This window comes from Chelon labrosus (assembly GCF_963514085.1).
Source record: "Chelon labrosus genome assembly, chromosome: 23".
Classification (NCBI taxonomy): domain Eukaryota; kingdom Metazoa; phylum Chordata; class Actinopteri; order Mugiliformes; family Mugilidae; genus Chelon; species Chelon labrosus.
This window is the reverse complement of record NC_140356.1, coordinates 10,497,726-10,522,085: the sequence shown is the minus strand read 5'-3', so window position 1 is coordinate 10,522,085 and position 24,360 is coordinate 10,497,726. Positions and strand designations below refer to the sequence as shown.

The following is a 24,360-nucleotide window of genomic DNA, read 5'->3' as shown; positions in this document are numbered from 1 at the left end:
TTTAACAGAGGGGACCAGTGCAGGGTTGCAGCCCTCCCACACGTGTGTGAGTGTGTGTGAGTGTAATGCTAAACCAGACACAGCCTTGTGGCTCCTATGAGAATCAGTTTTACTTTTTTTCACAGTCCCTCTTTCTCTATCTCTCTCTTCACACTCTCAGTGCGATCCAGCTGAGTGGGTGAAAAGCAGAGAGCGAGAGAGAGAGAGAGAGGTAGGTTGTATAAGGCGGTAGTCAATCACTCTGCATAGGCGGCAGAGAGAGGGAGTGAGAGAGGGGGGGGAGAGAGAGAGAGAGAGAGAGAGAGAGGAGAAGCAGCCACTCATTCGTCCCTCACTCCAGGCTCTAAGTTTACAGGCAGCCAGGCAGATTTTCTTGGCTTGGATGCAGCGCTCATGACAGGATTAGGAGACTGGGACGCGGGACCAACCGGAGATCTGCAGGTTCTACTGGACGAGCCCGAGCCAGGTTCTCACCCTGCACAGGTAGGACTGAAACCTTCACATTGTGCCTTCGAAGTGCATCAAGCCCATGTGCCTGCAAAACATCATGCAGCTAAAAGCAAGAACAAATCCCAAATTATCCAACAGGCAAGAAAAGATTTTTGGCAGCATGCACAGCATAGACGAGACCACAGAAAATTAATCCTGAAGTGAGATGGGGGAAAGTTTGCACTGGATTATGTCATAAAAGGCACCACAGGATTTTTTTCCTGTTCTTGTTTTAATCTTTTTGACATTTGAGTCACACTTTTGAATCCTTTGTTCCCTGGACAATACAGGCATGGGCAAAGAAGCCTTTTCAGTGTCAAACATTGATTAAATTATTAGGTGCCAATGCATATGAATGCAGAGAGCTGGTCTATAGTACAGGATATGCCATGAATTCATTATTATTTTTTTTTTTCTTGGAAGTTACATCTTTTTCCAACTCTTCATTTGAGGAATCGCATAAGGAAACACTTTTTCACCAAAATTTGTATTTGTTGAAGATGTGCCAAGCTTATGGAGGGTCATAGCACCCTGACATTAATCTTGCTTCGCCCACAGAGACACACGCTGTAAACTCTGCGGCAAAGAAAACATCCAAGTTGCTCATTTTAGCCGCTTCCTTAATGCTTTTGTTATGTAACCGGTTGGTGGTCCCCCTCGCGCTGCCATGATGGATGGAGCTAAGCACCACTTCTGCCAGAGCGAGGGGGTTAATTTCTCCACTTGGACCCTCTTTGTACTGTAAGCAAGGAAATTCTGGATAGCCGTGCCCTCCAAATGACTCACTGAATACACAGCCAGTACTGTATCGTGTTGAAAAATGAAATGGGATTGTCAGGATTTGCTGTTAGTTGCGAGGCTTGTCTGCAGATTTTCAAAAAATTTGAGGGTAAGGTTACAAAATACTCAAAGGAAGCCAAAGCTGCACAGCTGTTGCATGCATGTACAGTATCCTTACAGGATCCTGTAAGGGTCTGCATGCGCAACCCCAGAGGGACCCACGTTAACTTGCGTTTAAGTCGCTGTTTAAGTGAAATTCCAAACTTGTGCAGTGCAGAGCACCGAGGGAGCATCGTGTGGTTTCACCCTGGAGTGCCTCGCCGAAAAGAAGGGGGGAAGAGAAACTTGCTTGGCTTGCAAGTTTACTCCGATTACAAAGTGCACGAGTCCCTTTCACTTAAATATCTGCTGTTTCAGCTTGCCGCTGTAAAATTTTAGTCGTAGTAAGAGGAGTGAAAGCACTGGTGTGTTTTCTGTGTGTGTGTGTGTGTGTGTGTGTGTGTGTGTGTGTGTTTACCTCGCAGATGCGTCTGGCACTCATCCAAACCAGTCGACATAGCAGGGCGGCGGGGGGAAGACATTGTGTGTGCATGTGTGTGTTTGTTTGAGGTCTGTTAAACATCCCATGACAGCCTTTAAACTCCCTGATTCTGGTGATGAAGACGTTTGCGGACGCTCAAGATTTTGGAACTATAGGATAAAATAAATCAGCAAAACATTTTGTAAATAAACTGCCTTGCCAAATTCCAGAATTTATTAACCTGGCGCATTTCAGCTCGAGAGTAATCCAACTTTTAACGTGCGATGATGGAGCGGAGTGTTTCGCAGAACACGATTAGATAAGAAACGGCGGAGAGGGGTGTCCATATTGTTGCCTGCGTAACGTAAACTGAAATCTGTGTGGAAACGCACAGAAGCTGCAAGCAGAGCGTGCCCAGGAGACCTTCGCTCGGCGTGGCAGCCGCGGATCTTTTCCTGCACGTTTGGGCTAATTAGTGTGAGGCAGCAGACGCCACGGCAGACCGCTTGGCTTGTTTCCACCTGAAAACTTCTCATCCTGATGTTTGTTTCTGACCCTCTCTCACAGTGTCAATTTTCTGTCTCCCCCCTCGCTTTTCCTCCGCCGCAAAAATGAGCTCGTCTGGTTTCAATTAGGCTCTCAAGGATGTGTGAGGGTTCTCTCTTTCATACTCTCTCCATACATATATCTGCTTTAACTTTAGGGTTCGCTATAAAACCTTTAGTCCTCCTCGTGACACCGTCGTAGTCCGTGCTGTTCATCCTTCCTTGTACCCCCCCTCTCTCCATTTCTCTTTGCTGTAGCCTGATGGCCACCAGCCGCAGACCTTTGGGCACATGCACAGGAAACGTAGCCCAAAGGAAACAAAGTCAGGTCAGCTTGATGGGAGGCTCGCTGGCGGGTGAAATGAAAAAAAGTTTAAAAAAAAATCCTCACCTATAAGCTCGCTCCTTGTTCCTGCTTTCCAATTTTCTGTCAATTTTTTCTGCAGTTAACAGCCTGACTGGCGGACTGACAGCTCCTCTGTTGGTGCAACTTGGATGGGAGCTGGATTTTTCAGATTTTTTCATTAGGAGCAAAGAAGAAAACCCTCACTCTTGTTTTTACTGCCTCCCCTTCTTGTTCCGACTCTCTCTCTCTCTCTCTGTAACACAGTGACCCTTGTGTTTCTGCGCTGTTTCCTCTGGATGTCTGAACTCTTTCCATCCGCAGTGGCCTGTCCAGTGTTACTGGAGCGCGGAGATACTCTGGGGAGGTGGCGGCCGTGCAGTCTCAAGGCTGTGGCGGTGAGAGGCTGTTAAACGGATGAGCATAGATAAGATTTTTGTTTTTTAAAGATAGTCGTGTTGGCAGTGCCTTTTACTCGCCTTTCCGTTGCTTTGACACATAAACGGTGACCGTGCACGGTAAGCCATGTTCTAGCCTGGTTATGTAATGTCTCCGCAGTGATGGGGAAAACATTTTATGGAGGTCACCACTGGTTTAGGATGTCTCACCACTGAATTAAGTTCCAAGACCAGTAAGAGCCAGCGTGTCTAAACCAAATGCGTCTTGAACATTTAGACTCTGGATGAAACTGAAAAGAATCCCGTATCTTAACCCGCAAGTATTTTACACAAGGACGTGTGCTGGTGTCGCCTTTCCCCCGTACGGATTTCTTGTTTGCTCCAGGATTAACAAAAGCAGTGCGCCGTCACCTGAAACTACACAAACCTCCTCTCGTTGCCAGGGAGAATTTCCCTCCAGCTGACATCATGACATTCTCTGGTGCACTCCTGGCTTTAATCGCGTCCTCAGCACTTTCCCCCCCATTTCAGTCTGAAACATTGTTTGCGAGCGGTTTTCAAACACGCGAGCGGCCTCCATCTGTATTTCTCTTAATCGCAGCCACTGCCTCCTCTCCTCTCCTCTCCTCTCCTCTCCACTCGCCCCCTCTTCCTGATGTAGGTGGTACGTGACGGTGTCCGGAGGCAGACGGGTCTGCGTTTCGTCTGGTCTGGTGAGGACAAATGACCCGTTGGAGCCCACACAGACAATTCAGAAAACATGCACAGACGCACGGGGACGGGGAATGCGGAGGCGCATGTGTCCCTCTTGTGTTTGTGTCAGATTTTCCCTCCATTCAACGGAGCGTATTGATTTGCTTTTTAAAGTATTGCATTTGACAGAGTTTGTGGAAGTGGCAGCATTTGAAAAAGTTCAAAAAGTGAGGGAGATGGAAACACTTTTTCCGAACAAGCTGATGCACCCAAACTTTGGACTCAAGTGACTGATGAGCTATTCTGGAAAAGAAAAGGGTTTGTCTGGACATGAGGCACCAGTCTTTTTGTACCATCTTTGCAAATTACATTGCAGTCATGCAGTTTCTTTGTCTGCAAAAAGCAAAAAACATGGCCAGTCCTTGCTTCAAACGCACTTGAGAACATGGCCGTCTTTACGTCTGTCTGCATGAATAGGAATACGCAGCTATTTCGACGTTTATACTGTGTCTGTTTTTGCCTTTTACCTCACACACAGCTCTTGCTTGGAGTTTCTGTTGTCCTAACATCACCTCAAAACTCCTGCCAAACCACCTGGTTAGATTACTGTAAACGTTCCACGTCATTACGCAACACTAACAACCCTGCATTATGTACATTCATAATTTACAGCTGCGGGTTTAAGCTTTTAGTTGGCGCTCTTATTAATAACAATGCTGAAGAAGTCGCTGGAGGGTCAAAGGATGGAAAATCTCTAGATAAAGACACGTTAAATTTGGCACAGCAGGTTAGGCAGAATATTCAGATCATTTAATCTGTACACGAAGCAGACTGAAGCGTTCAATCAATGGTTTGTTTTGAGCTAGAGCACATTTGCGCTGAGTGTTTGCTGTCCCTTACTCGCCTAAGGCCCGACTTGATGAATTGTTTTGGTTTGAGAAGCCATTAGAAAGGATTAATGGAGATTATCAAATGAGGAGTTTTCCATTTGGTCTGCAGCGTGAAGCAGGATGATACAGTAAGTGTTGGTTCAGTGCAGTCTGGCAGCCGGAGCTCTATCACAACTGATGACATAATAGTTAGAAGTACAAACCTCTCAGGGGTTTTACTGGCACTGCTGCCTGTTTGTGGTCTGGCTGTAAAAATCAAACCTGGAGTTTTAGCAAAAACTGAAATGTTAGCACCCAATATAAAATATGAAGTAAAGAAACTGATAAAACTATTACCCAGATATGGGACTTTTGTACATAAAATGCACTCTCGGACATGCAGAAGTAACTTCTACTTTTTCCGTCTCTTACAAAAAAATCCGTGGATTCTTCCCACAAGTTTATTTTTTTACAAAATCAAAACTGAGAGACACGTTGCTGCCATATTTTATCTCCAGACCAAACTTTACTCTGGCTCAGGACAGTCGACAGTGGCAGCAAAAACAATATTTAGAGCAAGGAAATATCCAACCAAAAGCCCCGTGGGCTTCCCGAGGGATAGTTACTGAGCGAGGGAGGCAGTTTTTCTTTGAGACTGCTTTGGGCTGGCACAGGATGACCAGCGGGAGCCGGGGTGGGAAATAATACTAGACTGAAAGGTCTAATTCGGGGCTGGTACGGGCATGAGGTGAACCGCAGGGGCGGGTTTGGCCTGAGTGGGTTTGTTATGGTCACAGCTGGAATGTGAGTTGGATATTTAAAGGCTGACCGGGGCTTTCTGAGGAGGGCTGGACCTTTCTTGCTGAACAGCTGTACCAGCAGTGGTCCTATTAATTCTGTGATGGTTTATTTATTATAGAGGGAAGCGGAGAAAAAAAATGCAATAAAAGTGAAAGCTTTAAACACCTTTTTCAAACTGACTTACTTCTGTTATAGTCTGAGTGACACGCAGTACTTAGAATGAACTGTGAGATATGCATTAACAACATAAAGGGATGTGTATACAAAGCTCTAATGAAAAGAAATGGATGAGAAAGAAAACTACATCTCAAAGCACGCTATTTGAGATGTTGGATTCTTCATTATTGGGCAACCAGCGGAGCCAGGGATCACTTGTCCTGGAACAACCATAAAACCAAAACGTATAATTTTACACTTCGGCTTTTGTGCGGATAAAGGCTCATGCGAGGTACTGCGTTGATGCTTCGCTAAGCGGAGTCACAAATACCATATGTCGCTACCCTTTTCTGTGCTTTCCGTTGCTGTCCGTCCTTTTGCTGTTCCGGCACCTGTTGCAGAAAAGACTGGACAAAGAACTTCTTCGCCTCCCTCTTGTTATTGCTCCTTTGCCTTTGAGCACGCCTCGTGTGAACTCTACGGTGGCTGCTCTCTTTTTGGATCAGCCCAACCTTTTCACCAATCGGCGTTCAACCTGCACGTAACGTCCTCACCAAAGGACGCTGCGCTTTTGGCCCGTTGGAGGACTGCACACTAGTGAGTCTCCATAGTCTATGTTTGGTTGAACTTTGGTTCCGTCCTTCAATCTGGAACAGTTCATCTGCTGTTCATCATTTAGAGATACCTGCTTGGAGGTTCTGGTACACTGATTTTGTTTACAGAGTTGTATCATCTTCCCATCTAACTTTGAGTAAGATTGAATCTTTGCCATACCTTAATCACTGAGCAGCATGGACCAACTTATACAGCTGGATCCTGTGCTGTATATCCACCACCTACCTGTGCCAGACCAAAAGACTTAATGTGAAAGCGGTTACAGTTAAACTCTTATATAGTTATAGAGGGAGGATGCATCTGGATATACTCAGGACCTCTCCTTATGCTTTCCACCTCAATCTCGGTCTAGTCTGGAGTGTGCACTGGCAGTGGTTTCACCTTGTGTTGAAACACGTCTCTCAGCAGCTTCGCGATCATGCAACGCAGACACAAGAACATGCGCTTTACAGTTGACGGACGGCTTCAAAATGGCTTGCGTCTACGTAAACACGGAGAAAGGCACAAGCATGTGGAGATTGATAGCTGGTGGCTGGGAAGACCAGTTCATGAAGCTCCCGTTTAAACACAGCTCGCTGGGAAGGTATTGCTGCATGGAATAGCTTTTGTGAAAGAGAATGAACTTTCATGTCTGCTCCGTTTGAGGTGATTGATCGCTGCTCGGTTTACTGGAAAGTGTCTCTCCTGATACACGGTCAGCTGTTTCTGTCTGTAGCGACATAACATGCGCAGTCTGTTATTCACAATGGAATGGCACCATCTGCATTGACAGGCTTGTTCCACTGTGTGAGACTGGGAGACGGTGAGGGGGCTGCGGTTTGGTACAGTTGGACTGAGTCAGCATACACATGTGTGTCTCTGAGTGTGTGTGTGTGTGCAGCGTTTCTTGGAAGACTCACTGTATGGGCCTGACCATTTTTGTCTCTGATCACACAAGAGACCCATGACTCACATGTTTTGCCATATAACGCGCACACGCGCAAGCACACGCACACGCACACGCTGTGATTTCAGAACAAGTGTCTGTGTTGCAAAAAAAAAGAAAAAACTGACAATGACCATCGTTTCTAAGCTATAAATTACAATAATCCCACTGTCGGAGTTTTTTATACTTGTGGCCGATGATAGTTTCACAGTTTGGCAGTTCAAACGGCAAGGCTGCTCAGCTGCAAGGGATTACCAGAAAAAGACAGAGGCAGCAAAGAGATGGCGGATAGTTTCACATTTGGGGAAACATGCGTATTCTATTTCTGGTGGGTACGTTTCAGTCGTGCACAATAGATCATTTTAATATGTTAGTGGCGATTAGACCCAATAGAGACGTAAAAGATCTGCCAAACAATAATCTCTTAATAGTTTTGCAATAGTTGTTTTATAGAGGACTGTTTCTTGGCTAAGAAACTTCACAACGACAATACTTCTAATGCAGGTGGACCCGGCTTTTTCCGCAAGGCAGACGGGACACATTTCCCTCGAATGCACATATAAAAATCTTTAAACTCAATAACTTCAGTTTCAATAAGGCAACACCTGAAGCATATTTTTCCTGCAAGGAACATTTTCAAAGATTTTATGATCATCTCAGGATGTTCAGCCTTGGCTTTCGTTGAGAATGCTAGCAGATATCTTCTTCCCAGACTGACATGGATATCACTGGGACAGATAATAAGTCCATGCCAAGTTCAGTGTTATTACCACGGCCTATAATTTCATTTTACAGTTGTTGTCTCTCTGACATTTCACAAGCAAAAATTGTTCGTTTGAGTTTAATTTTTTTTCTTCCAAGCATCTGAAACACATGTTGAAACTCAGAGATTCCAACGTGCAATGTACACAAACGTCATAGAGGAGTATGTTTGAAAAGGTGTCCGACGGGAAGGGAAAACATCCGGGTTTGTTTGGTTGATCACAGTTAACCTTTGATAAGTTAACAGGTAACAAATGTTTTTCTTTTCCTCCAAACCCCCCTTTCCTGCCTTCTCTTCCTCAGTCCACGTTTGCACTAATTCCTTCAGTATGCGCGGTGCAGCAGTTTCAGCTGTCAGGTTCTCTCAACAAGCCTCGTATACGTTTGCTGTGTATGTGAATATCATGATTCTTTACCTATGAACTTGCTTTTATTTTTTGCTTTGTGAATTTATAAGACAATAACATTTTTTCTGTCCTATAAAAGAAGTGGACTCACTATGGATTGAAAGGATGTCAGTGTCTCTTTAACGGCCAAAGTGCAAATGCTGTATATGTGAACTAGCCACTGGAGACTGAAAATTCGTGTCTCCCTCTGTTTTTCTCTTCATACACACAGCTGTGACCGGCCTCCTGTGTCCCGCCACAGCAGTCTTCCAACAGCAGTCTTCCAAAGGTTGACCTGATTACCAAGAGGCCAAACTTCCTCCCCTCTCATCTCCCACCATGCGCCTCCTCACTATCTTCCTCCTCTTGCTGCTCCTCCGGTCGGCTGAGCCCCGGAGAGGCCCCCGGTCAAAGACTGCGGAGAAGGGCGTGGGGGGCCGCGTCCGGGGCAGAGGCAGGGCCGGGGTCATGAGACGTCAAACTCACGAGTGTAAGGAATACATGGAGGCGGGAGAGAAGTACCTGGACTGCCAGGACAGGCAGCTGACCAGCGTGATGCAGGACTGGCCGAAAGATATTCACCACCTACTGCTGGCTAGGAACAAGATTAAGGTATTTCCACCCACTTTTTCACTTGCATGTTGCGAGAGCTACTCTACATACCAGCTCCAGTTCAGATCAGCGACACGGTTAATAGCAGTTAATAGATTCTGAGGATGTGTAGTACAATTTTATGTAGTAAATGAAGTACTTTGTACCATTTATAGATTTAAGTGTCCCAAATGTCTTTCACTGAATATAAAACCAGCTAGCTTGTTGATGCCACGAGCATCTGTGTACCATTTATTTGGGGCCGAGATCAAAGACAGACTTTTCTGCTGTGTGTGTGTGTGGTGGTTTTTCTTGTATGCGCGAGCGAGCAGACTGCATGTATCACAGGTGCTGGGAACCAAAACAAAATTATTTGCCAGTAAGCCAATAAATGAATAGTAAAAAACGATTAGCAACAATGAAAAATGAGTATAATTAGCGAGGAAATGACTGAAGCCGATTTTTATTTTGTTTGTAGCTGTGGCCCTGTTTGATTTTGCATGACATTATGTTGCATTTAATATGGATTCATTTTAACCAAAACCAAACAACTTGTTTTTTGTGCCCAAAGCTAACCGAACAGCAAAAGACAATTGAAGGAAAGGGAATAATAAGTCCATAAAAAGAGAAGTGGTCCAACAAGGGACGCAAAACCCAATCTACTGGCGGGAACTCCAGCACGGACTGAATCCTCTCCTTGTCTGAAACCAGTCTCTGTATAATTTCCTCTGACCATTAACAAATTTGCAGGAAGACAAAGAGCGACAGTCTATTGGGGTCCTATAGGCAAACATTTCCATGTCCATAGACAAAAGAGTTGGACACACTCATTTTGCTAGCTGTTAAGTAATATCAGGTGTCAAAAAAAGAACAAACTAAATAACATGATGCTGAGCAGACTCTCAAAAATCCGACACAGTTTCCACCTGGAAAGCTCTAAAAGTTCTTTGTATTCTACCCGAGCACCACCAACGACAGTCATTCACTTAACTTTTATAGCAAATCATCCATTCATCAGCCATTTGGTTGATTCATTCTTCCAAACAATAAACATCTGGCAGCATGGCTCACTTCTCTGTGTTTAATGTCTTAAACCTGTGACACACTCAGCTGACATTCGGCTGTTTAACCATTGACGGGCCACTGAAGGGCCGTCGCTGAGCACCTGTGGCCCTCGTTTACCTGTATGTCCCGCAGTTTTGATATTAGAGACCCAGGTTTCAGCTTTTCAGTTGATGGGGTGTGTTGAACCAGAGCCTATAGGTGACAGAAGTTACTCCAGTTGGCTGTTCAGCTAAGTGAAACAGACGGCAAGCAAACAGCGAAGTCAACTTGTTTTTCTTCTTCCTCTCGTAAGAACATTGCAATACTCAAGTACTTTCACAACGACATGGCCATCTGAATAAATAAACTAAAAAAAAATCAGTGTCCAACTGATCAGTATGATTTAGGAGAGCTCTGTGCAGCAGGTTGCATATATGCAGTCATAGCTCTTCTCCCAGTTTCCTCTTCTGCTAAATAAATACAGACTACAGTCATTTTCTGGCTTAGAACGCTATTTCCTCTCATGCAAGTGCAGAACGTACGTGCTATTGATCTCTGGTTATTATCTCTGTGTTGTGTACAAGTTACATTATTTGTCCCAGACAAGTACGGAGTGACGCCACACTGGGTCTTCATTGCCACAAGTTATTTGCTGTCAATTTGATGTGCCCATGTCCTTAACGAGTCCATAAAACTGAATTGAGAAAGTATTAATGGAAATTATATATTCAGGTGCTTGTAAATGTCCAGATACACAAGAAATGTCTTTTGACAACAATTCCTTGACAGACAACACTTCATATCTTCCCCTTCAGATTTTGCGGGACAACATGTTCGCCCACTTCACCCAGCTGAAGAGCCTGGACCTCCAGCAGAACCTCATCTCCAAGGTGGAGGACGCTGCGTTCAGTGGCCTCTCCCAGCTCACCACCCTGCTCCTCCAACACAACCACCTGAAAACTGCCTCCGAGGAGGTCCTGCTCCCTCTGCCCCGCCTTACCTACCTCCGTCTCTACGACAACCCCTGGAGCTGCCACTGCCCATTGGACAGCCTGGTCAGAAAACTGCAGGTGCCTAGCAGCCGTAACCTAGGCAACTACGCCAAGTGTGCAGAGCCTCTGTCGAGGATGGGCCAGAAGCTGAAAAAGCTAAACGTGGACTTGCTGTGTGAGGAAGACAAGAGGCCAGACTATAGAGAGGAGCTGCCACCAAGGCCTCTGGTTACTGCGAAGCCACCAGCCATGTCCCTGTGCCACACTTACATGTTTCCAAAACCTCTGTTGAACTGCAGCAACAAAGGTGAGAGAATATGAAGTTCCTTATATCTGTAACATACAGGATTTCACATTAAAACAAGGTCTACTTTTCCAGCTTTATTGGTATTAGCTTGAAATCAGAAGCAGACATGACACAATGTGGATGCCTCTGCAACACAAGTATGCACAGCTTGTCTGTTGCATGTTACAGTAAGGCAGCACTGAGTACCTTTTAGCCTATGAACAGTATTGCTCTGTTGGTGTTGGTCTGTCCAGATGGAGATACAGTATGCCACCAGCTATTAGATGTACTGCCAGGAAATGTAGTGCAGACATTTGCAGAGGTTGCAATGCTGTGCCTAAGTACAGACCCAATGAACCTTTAGACATGTATCAAGCATGTTGGACTGGAAAACACACTTACAACTTGTCAGGAAAACACGTTTGCTGTCAATCACACGTGGACTGACTAGTTTAATCGCTATGGGATTCAGACCACGGGTAAAAAGCCAGCTGACTGCAAATCACTGTCAATGGAAGCCAGCGATACAAAGCTACTAACTGAAACCCGACACTTGTTGCTGCGTGCCGTGTGACAGGCATGACGTTGTGAAACTCTCTCCCCCAAATTTCCCATTTTATTCTTTCTGTAAAGGTTCCGACTGCTATTTAAGCCTACCTTTTTTATTGAGAAGAGCACAACTCTGCACAGGGTGACAGCAATTGTGGAATGTCCATGTACAGTATGTATCATAGATTTTTAAAGGGATGACAGTATCCATGTGTTTGACCACTTAATGTACTCTTATGTCTGGACAAATCCTTTACATCCCTCAAGGTTCCTCTTGTCCTAGCCGGGGCAGTACCTATCCTGAAATAAGAGTTAATGGCTTCCTTGATGGCTGTCAAAAGAAAAAAAAATCCCTGATCTTAACATCCAGACAAATGGACTGCTCTGGCAGAAGAAGGTGCATTCGTCAGGTTTGCTCAGCACTTTCCAGTCCAGACTCAAGCTTATTTGTCCAGTGAAATTGGGCACAAGAGTTAATTTCACTGTTGTTTTCGTTACAACAAGTCAGCGACCAGAGATGTGTTTGTTTTATTTAGTTTTCCGAGTCTGAGACTCCCTGGGAGGGGAATAAGGAGCAGGCCCTGAGGCGGGTTGTGGTCTGTTCTTTCGAACGCTTGCTCTGGCACACAGCAACTTCTCGCAGAAAGGTTAGGGTTAACGTTTACATATCATACATTGAAAGGCAAATATGCGTTTGATGCGTCTTGTTGTGATTCCTTTATATCACGCTGTGCAAGTCATTGTATGGCGGTTTAATGAGCTGCATTTTTGTGTGTTTGTGTTCCAATCACATGTGGTGGAATTTTACAACATCTCCCTCTCCTGCGCTGCATTGTATTCGAATTTCAATGCATCTATTAATTTTTTGCAGATTTGACTTCCCCAAGAGATTAAGAACCCCGTAATGAAATTTATCTCTGTCTGTTTTCTTGACAAAGAGTCGGCATGGGTTGAATCTCCAATTTTCACATCTGGTTGTCTCTTTGTGTAAAACAGTCACTCTGAGCCTGCTATCATAGTGGCTGTAAGTACTTCAAAGTTGCATTTCAAAGAGTTTAGCAATTTCTGAATTTGCGCAGATGTGCACTCTTGGTTGCTTTTAACTGGCGTCTTTACAACTAGTTGCTCTCTCATCTTCTCCCTCTGGTCATCTCCTTCTCCATTGCCCCGTTCGACATAATGAACTGAAGGATTGTCTGTGTCATGCAGACCAAAGGAGTCCCCAAATTTAAATGAGCAGCTGAATTCTTCTATAAATGGAGAGCGCATGCCCTACAGAGAAAGCAATCTTTCACAAAGCATCGACAAGCCAAAGCTACACAAGGCAGCATCTGTGTTGTGTAAATGCTCGAGGAAGCTTTTCACATATTTTCCTAATTTTTTTTTCCGTCAGTAAGAGCTTGAATCAGTTCTTTATCTGAACCACTGTAAGGTTTCTCTGTTTTTTCTCACAGACTGATTACTCCATCCATCTCTTCATAGCCTGGTAATAGCTCTCCTCATCCTGTCTCCTTCTAAGCTGTGCCACACCATAAACGACAGACTGTATGTGATGTGTGAAAGTTGTCTAATATTCTACAGCTGTTGTGGATGACATTCAGCACATGGTTTCTGTGCTTTTGATTTGAAAGGATTCCCATAATCTTGTACCCAAATGCTAATGGTTAGCATTTAGATAACCCTAACCATTAGCATATAGCTTGAATCCCGGCAATATGGCTTCTATTCTGATCTTGCAACCAGTGCTGGTGTGCTGGGACAATAAAGAAAACAACCATATGCAATATGCAAACAGGGTAAGTTTACATCCACTGCATCCTACCAATATGCAGCGCGTATACCCTGGACATCCAGAAAACTCGCTGAATGCATTCCCTTCCCAGCAAAGGACCTGCAAATCCAATTTCGGTATATTTTTGTTGAACTCCATATTAATTACCTCCCATGTGATTTCTTCTCGTTTGCTTTTGTTGTGCATTGCCGTCTCAACTGCTGGAATAATGCGATACCATCAGGCAGAACAGTGTGTTTTTCTTGTTTTGCCTGCAGGTCCCCGGAATATGCATGCGTGATTTCATGCACATTCACAATGCAAACAAACAGGGATACATTTGTGAAAACATTGTCCCAAAAGACTAGTGAGTTTGAAATGTGCATTTTCTGACCACGATATTAACTAAAAATGTTTTAGATCTTGAAAGAAGGTTTCTTTACAGTACTGTAGTCTGTAGAGATTTGACCACTAGTAATGCAATACATTTTTTGTGGCAGGCTGATTCACATTGTAATACTCCAACATAGACAATAAAGACAAAAACTGCAAGAAGACCACACACAGATACAAAGATTACCTCTATAAAACAATTCCAGTTACCAGAACCATTGAGTATGCACAGAACTTGGCGCTATTAGTGGCTTGGTCGTGAATACAGCCTTGCACAAGTACAGCCTAACAATGTAGTTGAACAACTGGCAGCTTTAAAACTAAATATATATATAAATATATAACAGAAGCTTTCTAACGTTTATATTTCGAGCGAGACTCATAAAAGAAAATAAGGGGATCTGATAAATATCAGTATGAATGACAATGGCAAAAAACTAAAGAGAACTGAAACAGATGTGAAAGTATAATAAGCCAGGTTTGATGGTGGCTGAACATGAGTGTTGAAAGATGTTTTTTTCTCATGTGAGAAAGCAGGGAGAGAAACAAATAAAAAATAAAAAATAAAAAAAAAATTTAAAAAAATGAGCAAAGTGGAAACATACTCTGAGACTTCGGTCTTAAAACTCTATTTTGTCTCCCTGGTGTCCATGCCTCGCTTCTTCTGGTTTGAAGGCTGTTGCTCTGAGGTGAACCGCCGCAGATTTCAGTCTCCACATGGTGCTCACTGGAGAGCACTGCAGTACACAGTGGTTGGAGTTAATAAGCAGCTTTTCAAGCTGTTTTTCCAAGGATGGGACTTGGACTTATTCTGATGATACCAATATTTGCCTTCAGAATACTTCTATTTGAGTTACCGTTGTTTGGTGTAAACATTACCCAGCTCCCCCTAAATTCTGTTCTTCTCAAATAAAGAAAACAGCATCTGAAAACCATTCAGCCAAGACGGGTAGAAGACTCTTTGCCTCAATGATATATTCTCAGTACAAGTGCAGCAACTTGCTGGAAACCTGTAAAATAACTATTTAAAGGTAAATTTGTATGTGGCATTTTTACTACACGCTACGTTTTAGGCACATCACATGCCAGCCAGATGGGTGCAATGATAACGCTCATAAAAGGTTTGGCTTAGAAATGTCCATGTTGCATTTAAAAGCACAGAGACCCCCTCACAGTAGCATGAAAACCGTAACATAAGAATATACTGAAAAATCTCCCCTTCATTCTGAATATTGTTGGACACTAAACATGTGCCAGATGTGTTACATTAGAGCAAAACCAGCTTCCAGTCGTTAGCATTTTTTTCCACAAAAATCTCTTGAAGTTGCTCAGACACCCATCTACAGGGTGGCTTTGCCCTAGTTCCTAGACCGTGCCTTCACAACTGTGCTCCTAAGGTCAATAAATCACAGGCTTCGGTGGTAACGTAAATCCTGTATAAAAATCCAGGCCATATGAGTAGGCAGCAGAAAAGTGAGTCATGCATATGTTGAGCTGACTGCACGTACTCCCACACGCATGATATTATGTCATGCTCTCCCTGGACTTCCTGAATCACAGACTGCTGGCAGACAGTAAGCAGAAAAAAAAAAAAGAATTGTCCATAATGTAATCTGAGCCCGAGACAGAGGAAGAGAGCATGAATGAATAATGGACGCATCTCTGTATTAACAGCAGGGGTTTGGCTGCGGACTCTCAAGAAGTTCGTCTGCCGTGGTTTCAGTGTCTCGGCCACATGGATCTTACCTTGCATGGTGGCTGGATTACTGCGAGATTTGTAAAATCAGAGGGTCACGAGACTTTAAGAGGCTTCAAGATATGCGCTTGTAACCTAAAGTCAGCGACCTGTGATTAACTACTGGCAGCTTTGGGTGTGTTAGGGTTAGGGTTAGGGTTAGACGACCTAAGAGCAGCTTTTACGCACAAATTTTCCATATAAAGACATCTACCGGCTTGCTGACTCCAAAGCCAGTTACATTCACTGCCTGCTAGCGTTCAAGTCTCCCCAGATGGCAGATTGTTTCCTCTTCTACGCTCTCCCCATGTGGTTAATTGATCTGAACGACTGATGTTAGCCAGCCCTTTCCTAACCGTTTCCAAGGACAATTTCCCAAATGTTTGCTTACGACAAACCATCCGATGCATAAGGTCTGCGGTTTTTGGACCTGAACAGATATTTGATTTTTGCACTCATGAAACAAGAACAAAAACAATCTGATCAGTGCAGCATGACTTGTCCAGTCTATAAGGCGACCATTGTAAGGAAGGACCTGGCTAGTAGTGTTAATTTGCCTCTGAAACTTTTACATCTCAAACCAGGCATCAGGTACAACTCATCTTTTTGCTCCTAGGATAGCTCAATAGTAAGCAGCATAATGTTACCCCGTTTGCTACATACAGTCACGTTAACCTCCCGTCTTGGCTCACAACTACAGCAACTGAAGTGGAAGTGACCTCACATGAAGTATGAACTGATTTACGGCTACCTGTTGCTACCGGACGGAAACAAATGCTGCCTTAAATCGTTGGAAAAACACACGGATCAGTCTTTCTCCCCGATGGTTTGGTTTGGAGGCGTGGGTCCAGACTGCAGAAGTTTACTGCAGTACGCACAGTTGACCCCGGAGCAGTCATGTCACCGCTGGGAAAGAAAAAAGTTACGGCTTCCCCTTCTGCTGTCTAAACATAATGAAACATATTGCCAAACCTGCTCCAAGTGGATCCAGTATTAATGTGCTGACTAAATATTTACCACTTCAGTAGCTGTATATTTTACACTCTGCGATATATTCAATATTTTATAGAATATAATAAGTGGAGAAAAAGAGGGGAAAGGACCGCAGGCTGTTCCTTAACTCCATGCTACCACGCACGCTCAAGAGTGGAATGTGTGGATAAATGTTCAGACTAATGTTCTGCGCTCCTCCTAAATCAGGGAAACGGTTCTATCTGTTCAAACTATGTAAATACTTCTGTACGTTTATTGCAATACATACTTCAAATGTTTAACTTATGCATAGTCCAACCTCCGTGTTTTGCCAAACCAACGACTAATGCTGCAAAAAGTCATTCAAACCTGGCACTTTAGCACGAAGCAGGAAATATAACTTCGACCGCAAATAATAAATAATGGAATTTAACAAACAAACCGAAGTTTGTATAGGACGAAACACTCGGATTCCCAGAAAGGGAGGGATTTTCTCCGGTAGTAACAAAGCACAAAGCAAAATCCTTTCACAGGACAGTCCAAGAGGGACAGATGTTCACCGGAATAATGACTTCAGCAGATTCAGCAAGACTGTCCTTACAAGCTCTCCCTCTCACTGTATGTTTCCTCATTCTATGTTAACAGACGTTCAAGTAAGGTAGAGCTTCCTCTAAATCAATGATCGCAGCAAAAACTCCCGACGCTGCAGAACACATATCTGAAAAAGCAAACATAATCAGGCAACATAATCGCTTTTGTTTATTTTTACTTAAAAACTTTCTTACCCAGAGGAAAATAGAGCCGTCTGTTCACAGACATGGCTTGAACTACTACTGTGAATGCTGATGACACGGTGCAGGGGATTATTACTGTAAGACACAGAAGACCACAGATGTACCTCTCTTGGCCAGAGGGGATTTGTCTGTGGCTTAAACTTTCTCACAAGAGAGCCTGGGAAATCGAGACTGATTGCATTTTTCCAGCCTTTTTTTTTAAAATCTGAAAATCTGCTTGGACAAAGTTGCAGACACATGTACACCTAAAGGCAGGCTGGGATTTCCTTTGGACATTTTCAGAAGAGAAATTCCCGCTGTTCAAGACTGACCTGGAACCAGAGGGTCTCGGATGTCTGCTCTTGACTTTGCAAATGTCTTTGCCGGCTGCACACTCATCAGCCCTCACTGCATCACATCACAGAACCATAATCATTACATTTCCTGAGTGCACTGGCGACATCTGCGCACATCCTGAATATGTGTGTGATGTGTGCGATCACGTTTTCTTTCAGTCAGCGATGATTGATGGCAGCCACGATAACTGGCTACGACATCTGTGGCAGTAAAGTGTGGCCGTAAAGGCTGCAACATCTGCACCGTAAATGTGTCCGTAAGCGTTCTTCTGGGCAAATTACGCAGTTCGTGTAAATAAATACATGCAGGAAACTCGTTCGAACGCTCTACCACGAGCATATCGTACACAATCTTACGTAAAGAAACAAAAAGCAGTCATCTTATATCAAAACAAACACTGCTTGATTGTGCACTGGGCCTGCAACACACTCGCGTTTCCTCTCATCTGCAACCGTTTTGCGAGCCACTTTAAAACACACGTTCATTTCGATGATAGAGATTGCACGGGCCACCTACTCTTTGTTTCAAACATGACAGGAGGAGCAGGGGTGGCCTCGAATCTGAAAGACCTTCATGTTGTTGCACACGTCGACGGGTGAAGCAAGGAGCCACCAAAGCAGTTCATAACGATTAACTTTTGTTGACTTTAAAGTCTCCAAAAGCAGAACTCGTGCAAGCGGAGTCATTTTTACCTGATGACAAAACATTTCCGCCTCCGAGCGGCTCTGCTATCGACATAGAAATAAGTGGGGATCACTGTTTCGTACATTAAAGTCTGTGAGTGTGTGAGGCTGGAATCGTGGTAAGAGAGTGGGAGGAAAAAACCTCCCCCATGGCACATAAATAAAATATTGTTGTGCACGCCGCAGCCCTCAACTCAATCTTGAAAATGTAAAATGTTACACACGACCCATAAAACATCTTGAAAACATATAAAGACGCGGACACACTGGATGTCCGTTTCTTCCGCCAATCCCTGCTCTTTGCACTCTCAGCCCTCTAGTTGTGCACACCTGAGTCAGACCTGTAAACCCATCACCACATACTGTACGCATAATACAGTTGACTGATGTTTTTGCCTTTTTACTCTCTGCAGGTCTGAAGAACGTCCCGTCTGACCTGCCATCTGACATAGTGAAGATGGATCTGTCCAACAACAACATCAAACAACTCAGGCCCAAACAGTTTCTGCTGTCCAAAGACCTCAAGCAGCTCAACCTCAGCAGCAACAACTTGCGCCATATAGACTCAGGTAACGCAACGGCCCTGCCTTCCAGAGCATCTCACGCACAAACACCTGAGCACAAACAATACGTCTACTCACACGAGAACCTGACACTGTTACGGCTGAGAAAATAAACCCAAATGCAAGCAGCCAGGCTGGCAAAAGTCAGGCACACGAGGCAAAATAAAGGAGTGAGGAATGAATGGTGCACCTGTGGTACACTGTGTGCACACATGGAACAGATCAGGTGATATAACCGGAAGTAAAGCAGGGCAGGTGGGGGTGGTTAGAAACAGCAGGAGAGTTAGAAACAGAAAAACAGACATCCAAAACAGAATGAAAACCAAATCCGTGACACAAACCCCGGCTGCAGACATAACTGATCGTGGCTGTCTGGCAGGAGTTTGTTTAAACTGGCTCCATCAGACAGTGTTCGGGTCTTAAGTCAACTTATGCTTCTGCAACATTAACCCACAGTTAAACAAGGGGTCGCATGCCAATTTTATTTACAAGGCAAGTGTTTTTTGTTTTTTTTTCTTAGATGAATGCTTTATCTACGTTGACAAGTTATTTATTTGGAATTTCTAATCCAGTTTCAACTTTTAGCTTCGATTTTGGTCTCCACCAACTCAGTGTCTTGCTCTTTAGCTGCTTAATGCTCGTCAGGCTTCATCAGCTAGCCCCAAGTTTAGCTGTGTTTCATTTGGTCCTGGGATGCTTGTACACAGTTTAGTCATAAGCGCTATTTAAAAAGAAGTAAGGAGGGATACATACCCAGCCAAAACAGTGAGCTAAAAGAGGCTACATTAGATCAGATTAGCCTTTGTTGACAGCGGACAGCCACTGTAAAATATAAGTTACATGCATCTGAGAAACTGAAAAATGCGACTCTATAGAAAAAACTGACTCCAGATAATTGTCATTTTTATGAAAAAAGCAGTTTACCACCTTTTCTCTTAACCTCACTGGTATATTATGTCAAATTAGGTGTTCATCAGTGCCATTAATTCCAGCCTGCGGAAATGTTCCGCGTTTAAGTACATGAATGAACAAATATCTGATTCCCATTACTGATCAGAGAGCATTTTATCGAAGCAGAATATCAGTTCAGACTTCCACCAGTGCAAGAGCAGCAGCAGCATTAAAAAAAAGTGCAGATTCATTACTCTCACCACGCTAATGATGTCTGGGCTTTTGTCTTCCTGCCCAGGAGGGAAATCCTTGTAGTTTTACTCATTACCCAGCGACACATGTAAACAATCTACTGTTGCTCGCCCCCAAAGTGTCTAAAACTATTTGGAAGCAGAAAAATAAATCTCCGAGCCTGCGATATCCAGTGACATATGGTTTCAATCCTTGCCCCTCTTTCTAATCACATTCAGAGTAGAGTAAAAGAGGTTGTTTATTCGCGCTCGTTTTCATGTGGAAGATGACCAGAGAGAGGGAAATGAATGAAAAGGCGGCACAAAGACTCTGGTGCTCTGCAGAGATGCACGATTATGTGTAATATACTTTTTGTTTTTGTTTTTTTTTGTCCCAGATTGTGGTTTTTGGGGGCGAAGCCAAAAATACACAAAACTATTAATACGGAAAATCACAGGAAAGTACAGTATATATAAAAGTTAATCGTCTGTGCTTTTCTGACCAATACCTCAACGTTTTAGGAAGTGTATCAATAGAACGCCGATGGCAAGCATGCGGTCCAGATTGTATTGTTAAGTTGTGTGTAGACAGACATTTCCCACCAGCTAGAAAGAAATAGGTTTTGGGAAATACGCATTTTTCTTTTCTGGCAGAGAGTTCTCCTAAAATATCTGCTTATTTCAGTTCCTGGGAAAATAACATGGCAGAAGACCACAGTGGGTTTTCTTGTAGTTATAGTGGCCCCAAAAAACAAATGAACAGTAGCCAGTTTGGGAGAGACAGTGATAAAACAGTGAAAGAGTGTCCTGCATCCCTTCCTCGCGGTAATCACTCCCACTCACTACTTACCATAGTTCCCTCTAGCTTTCTTGCCTTCTTGTTGAGTGATATTATCTGTTATGATAATTAAAAAGGGCACCGGAAGGACTTCAATCCCTAAAGTCCATTTTCCGTTTTTGTTCTCACTATATAAGTCTGCCTCTATATGTTCCACACACTCTTTCTTGTCCTCCTCCTCCTATTTCCCCCCCTTCCTCTATTTCCGCTCTGCAAACATCAAAGCTGGGCCAAAGGCTAGTGGTCAGCGTGAAACAGTCTCTGCTGTCCTCTTACTCCCACTCAAAACACACACACACACACACACACACACAGAGACATGCAGGTGCACACAGTATATTAGAAAAGCAGACTGCTAAAACTGTCTGGAAGCTTTCATGGTTAGAATTCAAATCAAGTAGACAGCGATGATCTCTGTAATCTGTAAGCGTTAGAGTTATTTATGGTTGATTTTGTTGTACATAGCTAGGGCTAGGGCTAGGGTTAGGTAAAGGGTTAGGGTTAGGGTTAGGGTTAGGGACAGTGCTTGACTGCAACTGCTACTGCTATGATTTTAATGTCATTCTTGTGTTTTAGAACTATGAGACACGTGTTCTTCTGAATTCATGAGATACCTCAAAACCCGCAGGGAGACACTCATTTAGCTACTTGAGAGCTTGTTTTCTGAAAACATGTCCCACTTTTTCAGTTCAATCCCGTTTTATTTTGATTTGAGTTTGATGCATTGGGAAAATACATGTGTTTTTAACTAATATAAGTTAGATGTTTATTGGTCTGTTGACTTCAAGCAAGCACTTTGGGACTTGAGCTCATTTGCTGGCCATTTCATGTTTCACCCTGGTCTCGTTAATTCACACTAAAAAGGGGAATTTTTGCTTTTGCATTAGATTTCCATAGCTTTATAAGTTTTTTTGCTGAAATGTTTGCAATGATACCTGGAGAAAAAATTGAATATCCAACACAACGTCTGCTCTCTTGCTTTTTAGCAGTTAAATGCTCCTCTGTCTTTATCAATTTGCTCCTAACTTTACCTGTGTTTTCTTTGGTGCTAGACTGGTAGCATACAGTATATTCATAAGAGATTTTTCTGTAAATATACCTGCCATCGTCTGTTGGAAAGTGGGGTGGATAAACCAAAAAGAACAACCAAAACAATGAGCACAAAGAGGTTAAAGATCTCTGCAGGACTAAGGGAAACGGCTGCTGAGTGATAACTCTCTGCGGTCTTTTTACTACAACCAACCCTTTCACATTAGATTCGACACTTGTTTGTTTTTTAAATCCTTTACAGAAATAAGCCACGCAAGCCAACAAAAACACTAGTCTATTGACAGAGGAGAACCCAGGACAAAGCTTTTAGTATTCAGACGTAGATGAGATGCCAACTAATTAGTTACTTTTTCCCTCCCAGCTGCATTTGCAGGTCTGCTGTACCTCCGTGAGCTTGATCTATCCAACAACAGCCTCCGTCACTTCCAGTACAGCGTACTTGAGGACCTCTACTTTCTACGGAAGCTCTCGCTGGAGAACAACCCGTGGACCTGCGACTACAACATCCACTACTTGATCTACTGGCTCAAGCACCACCCCGGCGTCTTCTACACCGGCCTGACCTGCTCAGCGCCTCCGGAGTTTAAGGGCTGGCGTGTCGAGGACTATGTCAAGACCTACAACGGAGAATGCCCCATGGATAAACAAACAGAAGGGATGGATACGGGACAGGCAGGGCAAGGAGGGTCGGAAAATGAGGCGCAGGAGGTGTTGGTGGAGACGAGCGAGGGGCAGAGTGAACGTTTGCCAAAGCCTCTAAAAGAGAAGCCGCTCAACGCGTTTGAGATCATCAGGTTGAGCTAGAGGTCAGTTTGAGGACTGACATAGAAGGCTCAGTTGAACAAAGGTTTAATAAAGGTATACTCAGTTGTTTGAAGTTTAAAAAGATGTGGTATGTACAATTTTAGGATAAAAAGCTAAAGATGTTATTTTAGCAAGCAACCTTGTATAAAACCCAACAAGGAACATTTTCTTAAACGTGTCATATTGCTAAGTTTACCTTTAAACAAAGGACCAGGAGGCATTGAGCTTTTCTTTTTATCTTTTTGCAGAACATTCCCAATTCAGTTAGTCTCAGATTTAATGCATCTTACCTCCCCCACATGAAAAATATCTCCTTAAATTCCCCATACAGTGAACTGCAGGTGCTCTTCTTTTTACTGTCTTTTTACAGTAGTTTTGACTTCAGGATATACTTCTTCTTTTTTTTTTTTTTTCAAAAAAAAAGTAGTTGTTGGCTTGTTTTTATTAATGTATGATATTGTCTAACTGTTCTCTGGAAATAAAATTTGGTTTATTTTTTCTGAAAATTGACCTCTGCTGCACAGATGTATTGGCAAAAATGTGGCTAGACTCAGCAGTTTTGCAAGGACGTGGAATTTTCAGACACTTTGACAGTCGGCCAAAATCACCATGACTAATAATTATCAGTAGAACATGCAAGATTTCCCATTATTAATGATATAAACATGGAGTCTGTTACAAATGAGTTATATATCTGCAGGATAAATAAAACAACATTTAATGTTTTTGGAAACCAAACGCTTTAGTGGACTTTGTGGGAACTGGTCCAATAAGTGCTGTGTTATTTTTCTTAATATCACAGTAGCGATACACCGATCAGCCACAACATAATGACCACTGACAGGAGACGTAAATGACATTGACCATCTTGTGACAATTCAGTGTTCTGCTGGGAAACTTTTGGACCTGGCATTCATGTGGGTGTTACTTAGACATGTACCACCCACCTAGACCAGACCAGGCACCCCACCCCATAGCAATGACACTCCTTGATGGCAGCAGCCATCCCCAGCAGGATGCAACCCTGACACAGACACACACACAAAAATGGTTTCGGAACAACTCAAAAAACATGAAAAACAGCACAAGGTGTTGACCTGGCCTCCAAATTCGCTAGATCCCAAACTAATAAAGTATCTGTGGGATGATCCACAGAGGCCTCTCCCCTCAACCCATAGGACCCAAAGGCCCCCACCAACAATATTCTGTTGCCAGACGCCACAGGACACCCTCAGAAGGACCATGTCCATTCTCTGATGAGTCACAGGTGTTGTAGAGGCACAAGGGAGACTTACACAATATTAGAAAGTTGGTCATACAGTACATGTTGTATTTTATCATATATTTTTAACCACCGGGATGTCATGTATGGAGCCCCAAGACCAGCTTCACAGCCAATAAGGTAATTAATTTCCTGTCATTGGTGAAGGAATCAATACTGTACTAGATACAGAGGAATAAAATAGTTTACACCTGGATCAACCCCTAAAAGTTACATCCAGACTGTACAAACACGGCTTGTTGTTCGAGCAACAATCAGTGAGGACTTGGTTACG

General features: G+C 43.5%; 1 protein-coding gene across 1 annotated transcript; it reads left to right on the top strand.

Moving 5' to 3' along the window:
• The first annotated feature begins 283 nt into the window (after nt 1-283).
• On the top strand, nt 284-23,505 carry lrrc17 (leucine rich repeat containing 17). Its single transcript, XM_084573390.1, has 5 exons — nt 284-483; nt 8,515-8,894; nt 10,733-11,216; nt 18,842-18,997; nt 22,362-23,505. Exons 2-5 carry the CDS (start codon nt 8,622-8,624, stop codon nt 22,802-22,804), a joined length of 1,356 nt encoding a protein of 451 aa, XP_084429516.1. The 5' UTR covers nt 284-483; nt 8,515-8,621; the 3' UTR covers nt 22,805-23,505.
• The last annotated feature ends 855 nt before the right edge of the window (nt 23,506-24,360 follow it).

Coding starts and splice junctions, on each gene's coding strand:
- lrrc17 (XM_084573390.1), top strand. CDS start 8,622: ATGCGCCTCCTCACTATCTTCCTCCTCTTGCTGCTCCTCCGGTCGGCT. Junction 11,217..18,841: donor GTTGAACTGCAGCAACAAAG/GTGAGAGAATAT, acceptor TACTCTCTGCAG/GTCTGAAGAACGTCCCGTCT. Junction 18,998..22,361: donor CTTGCGCCATATAGACTCAG/GTAACGCAACGG, acceptor TTTCCCTCCCAG/CTGCATTTGCAGGTCTGCTG.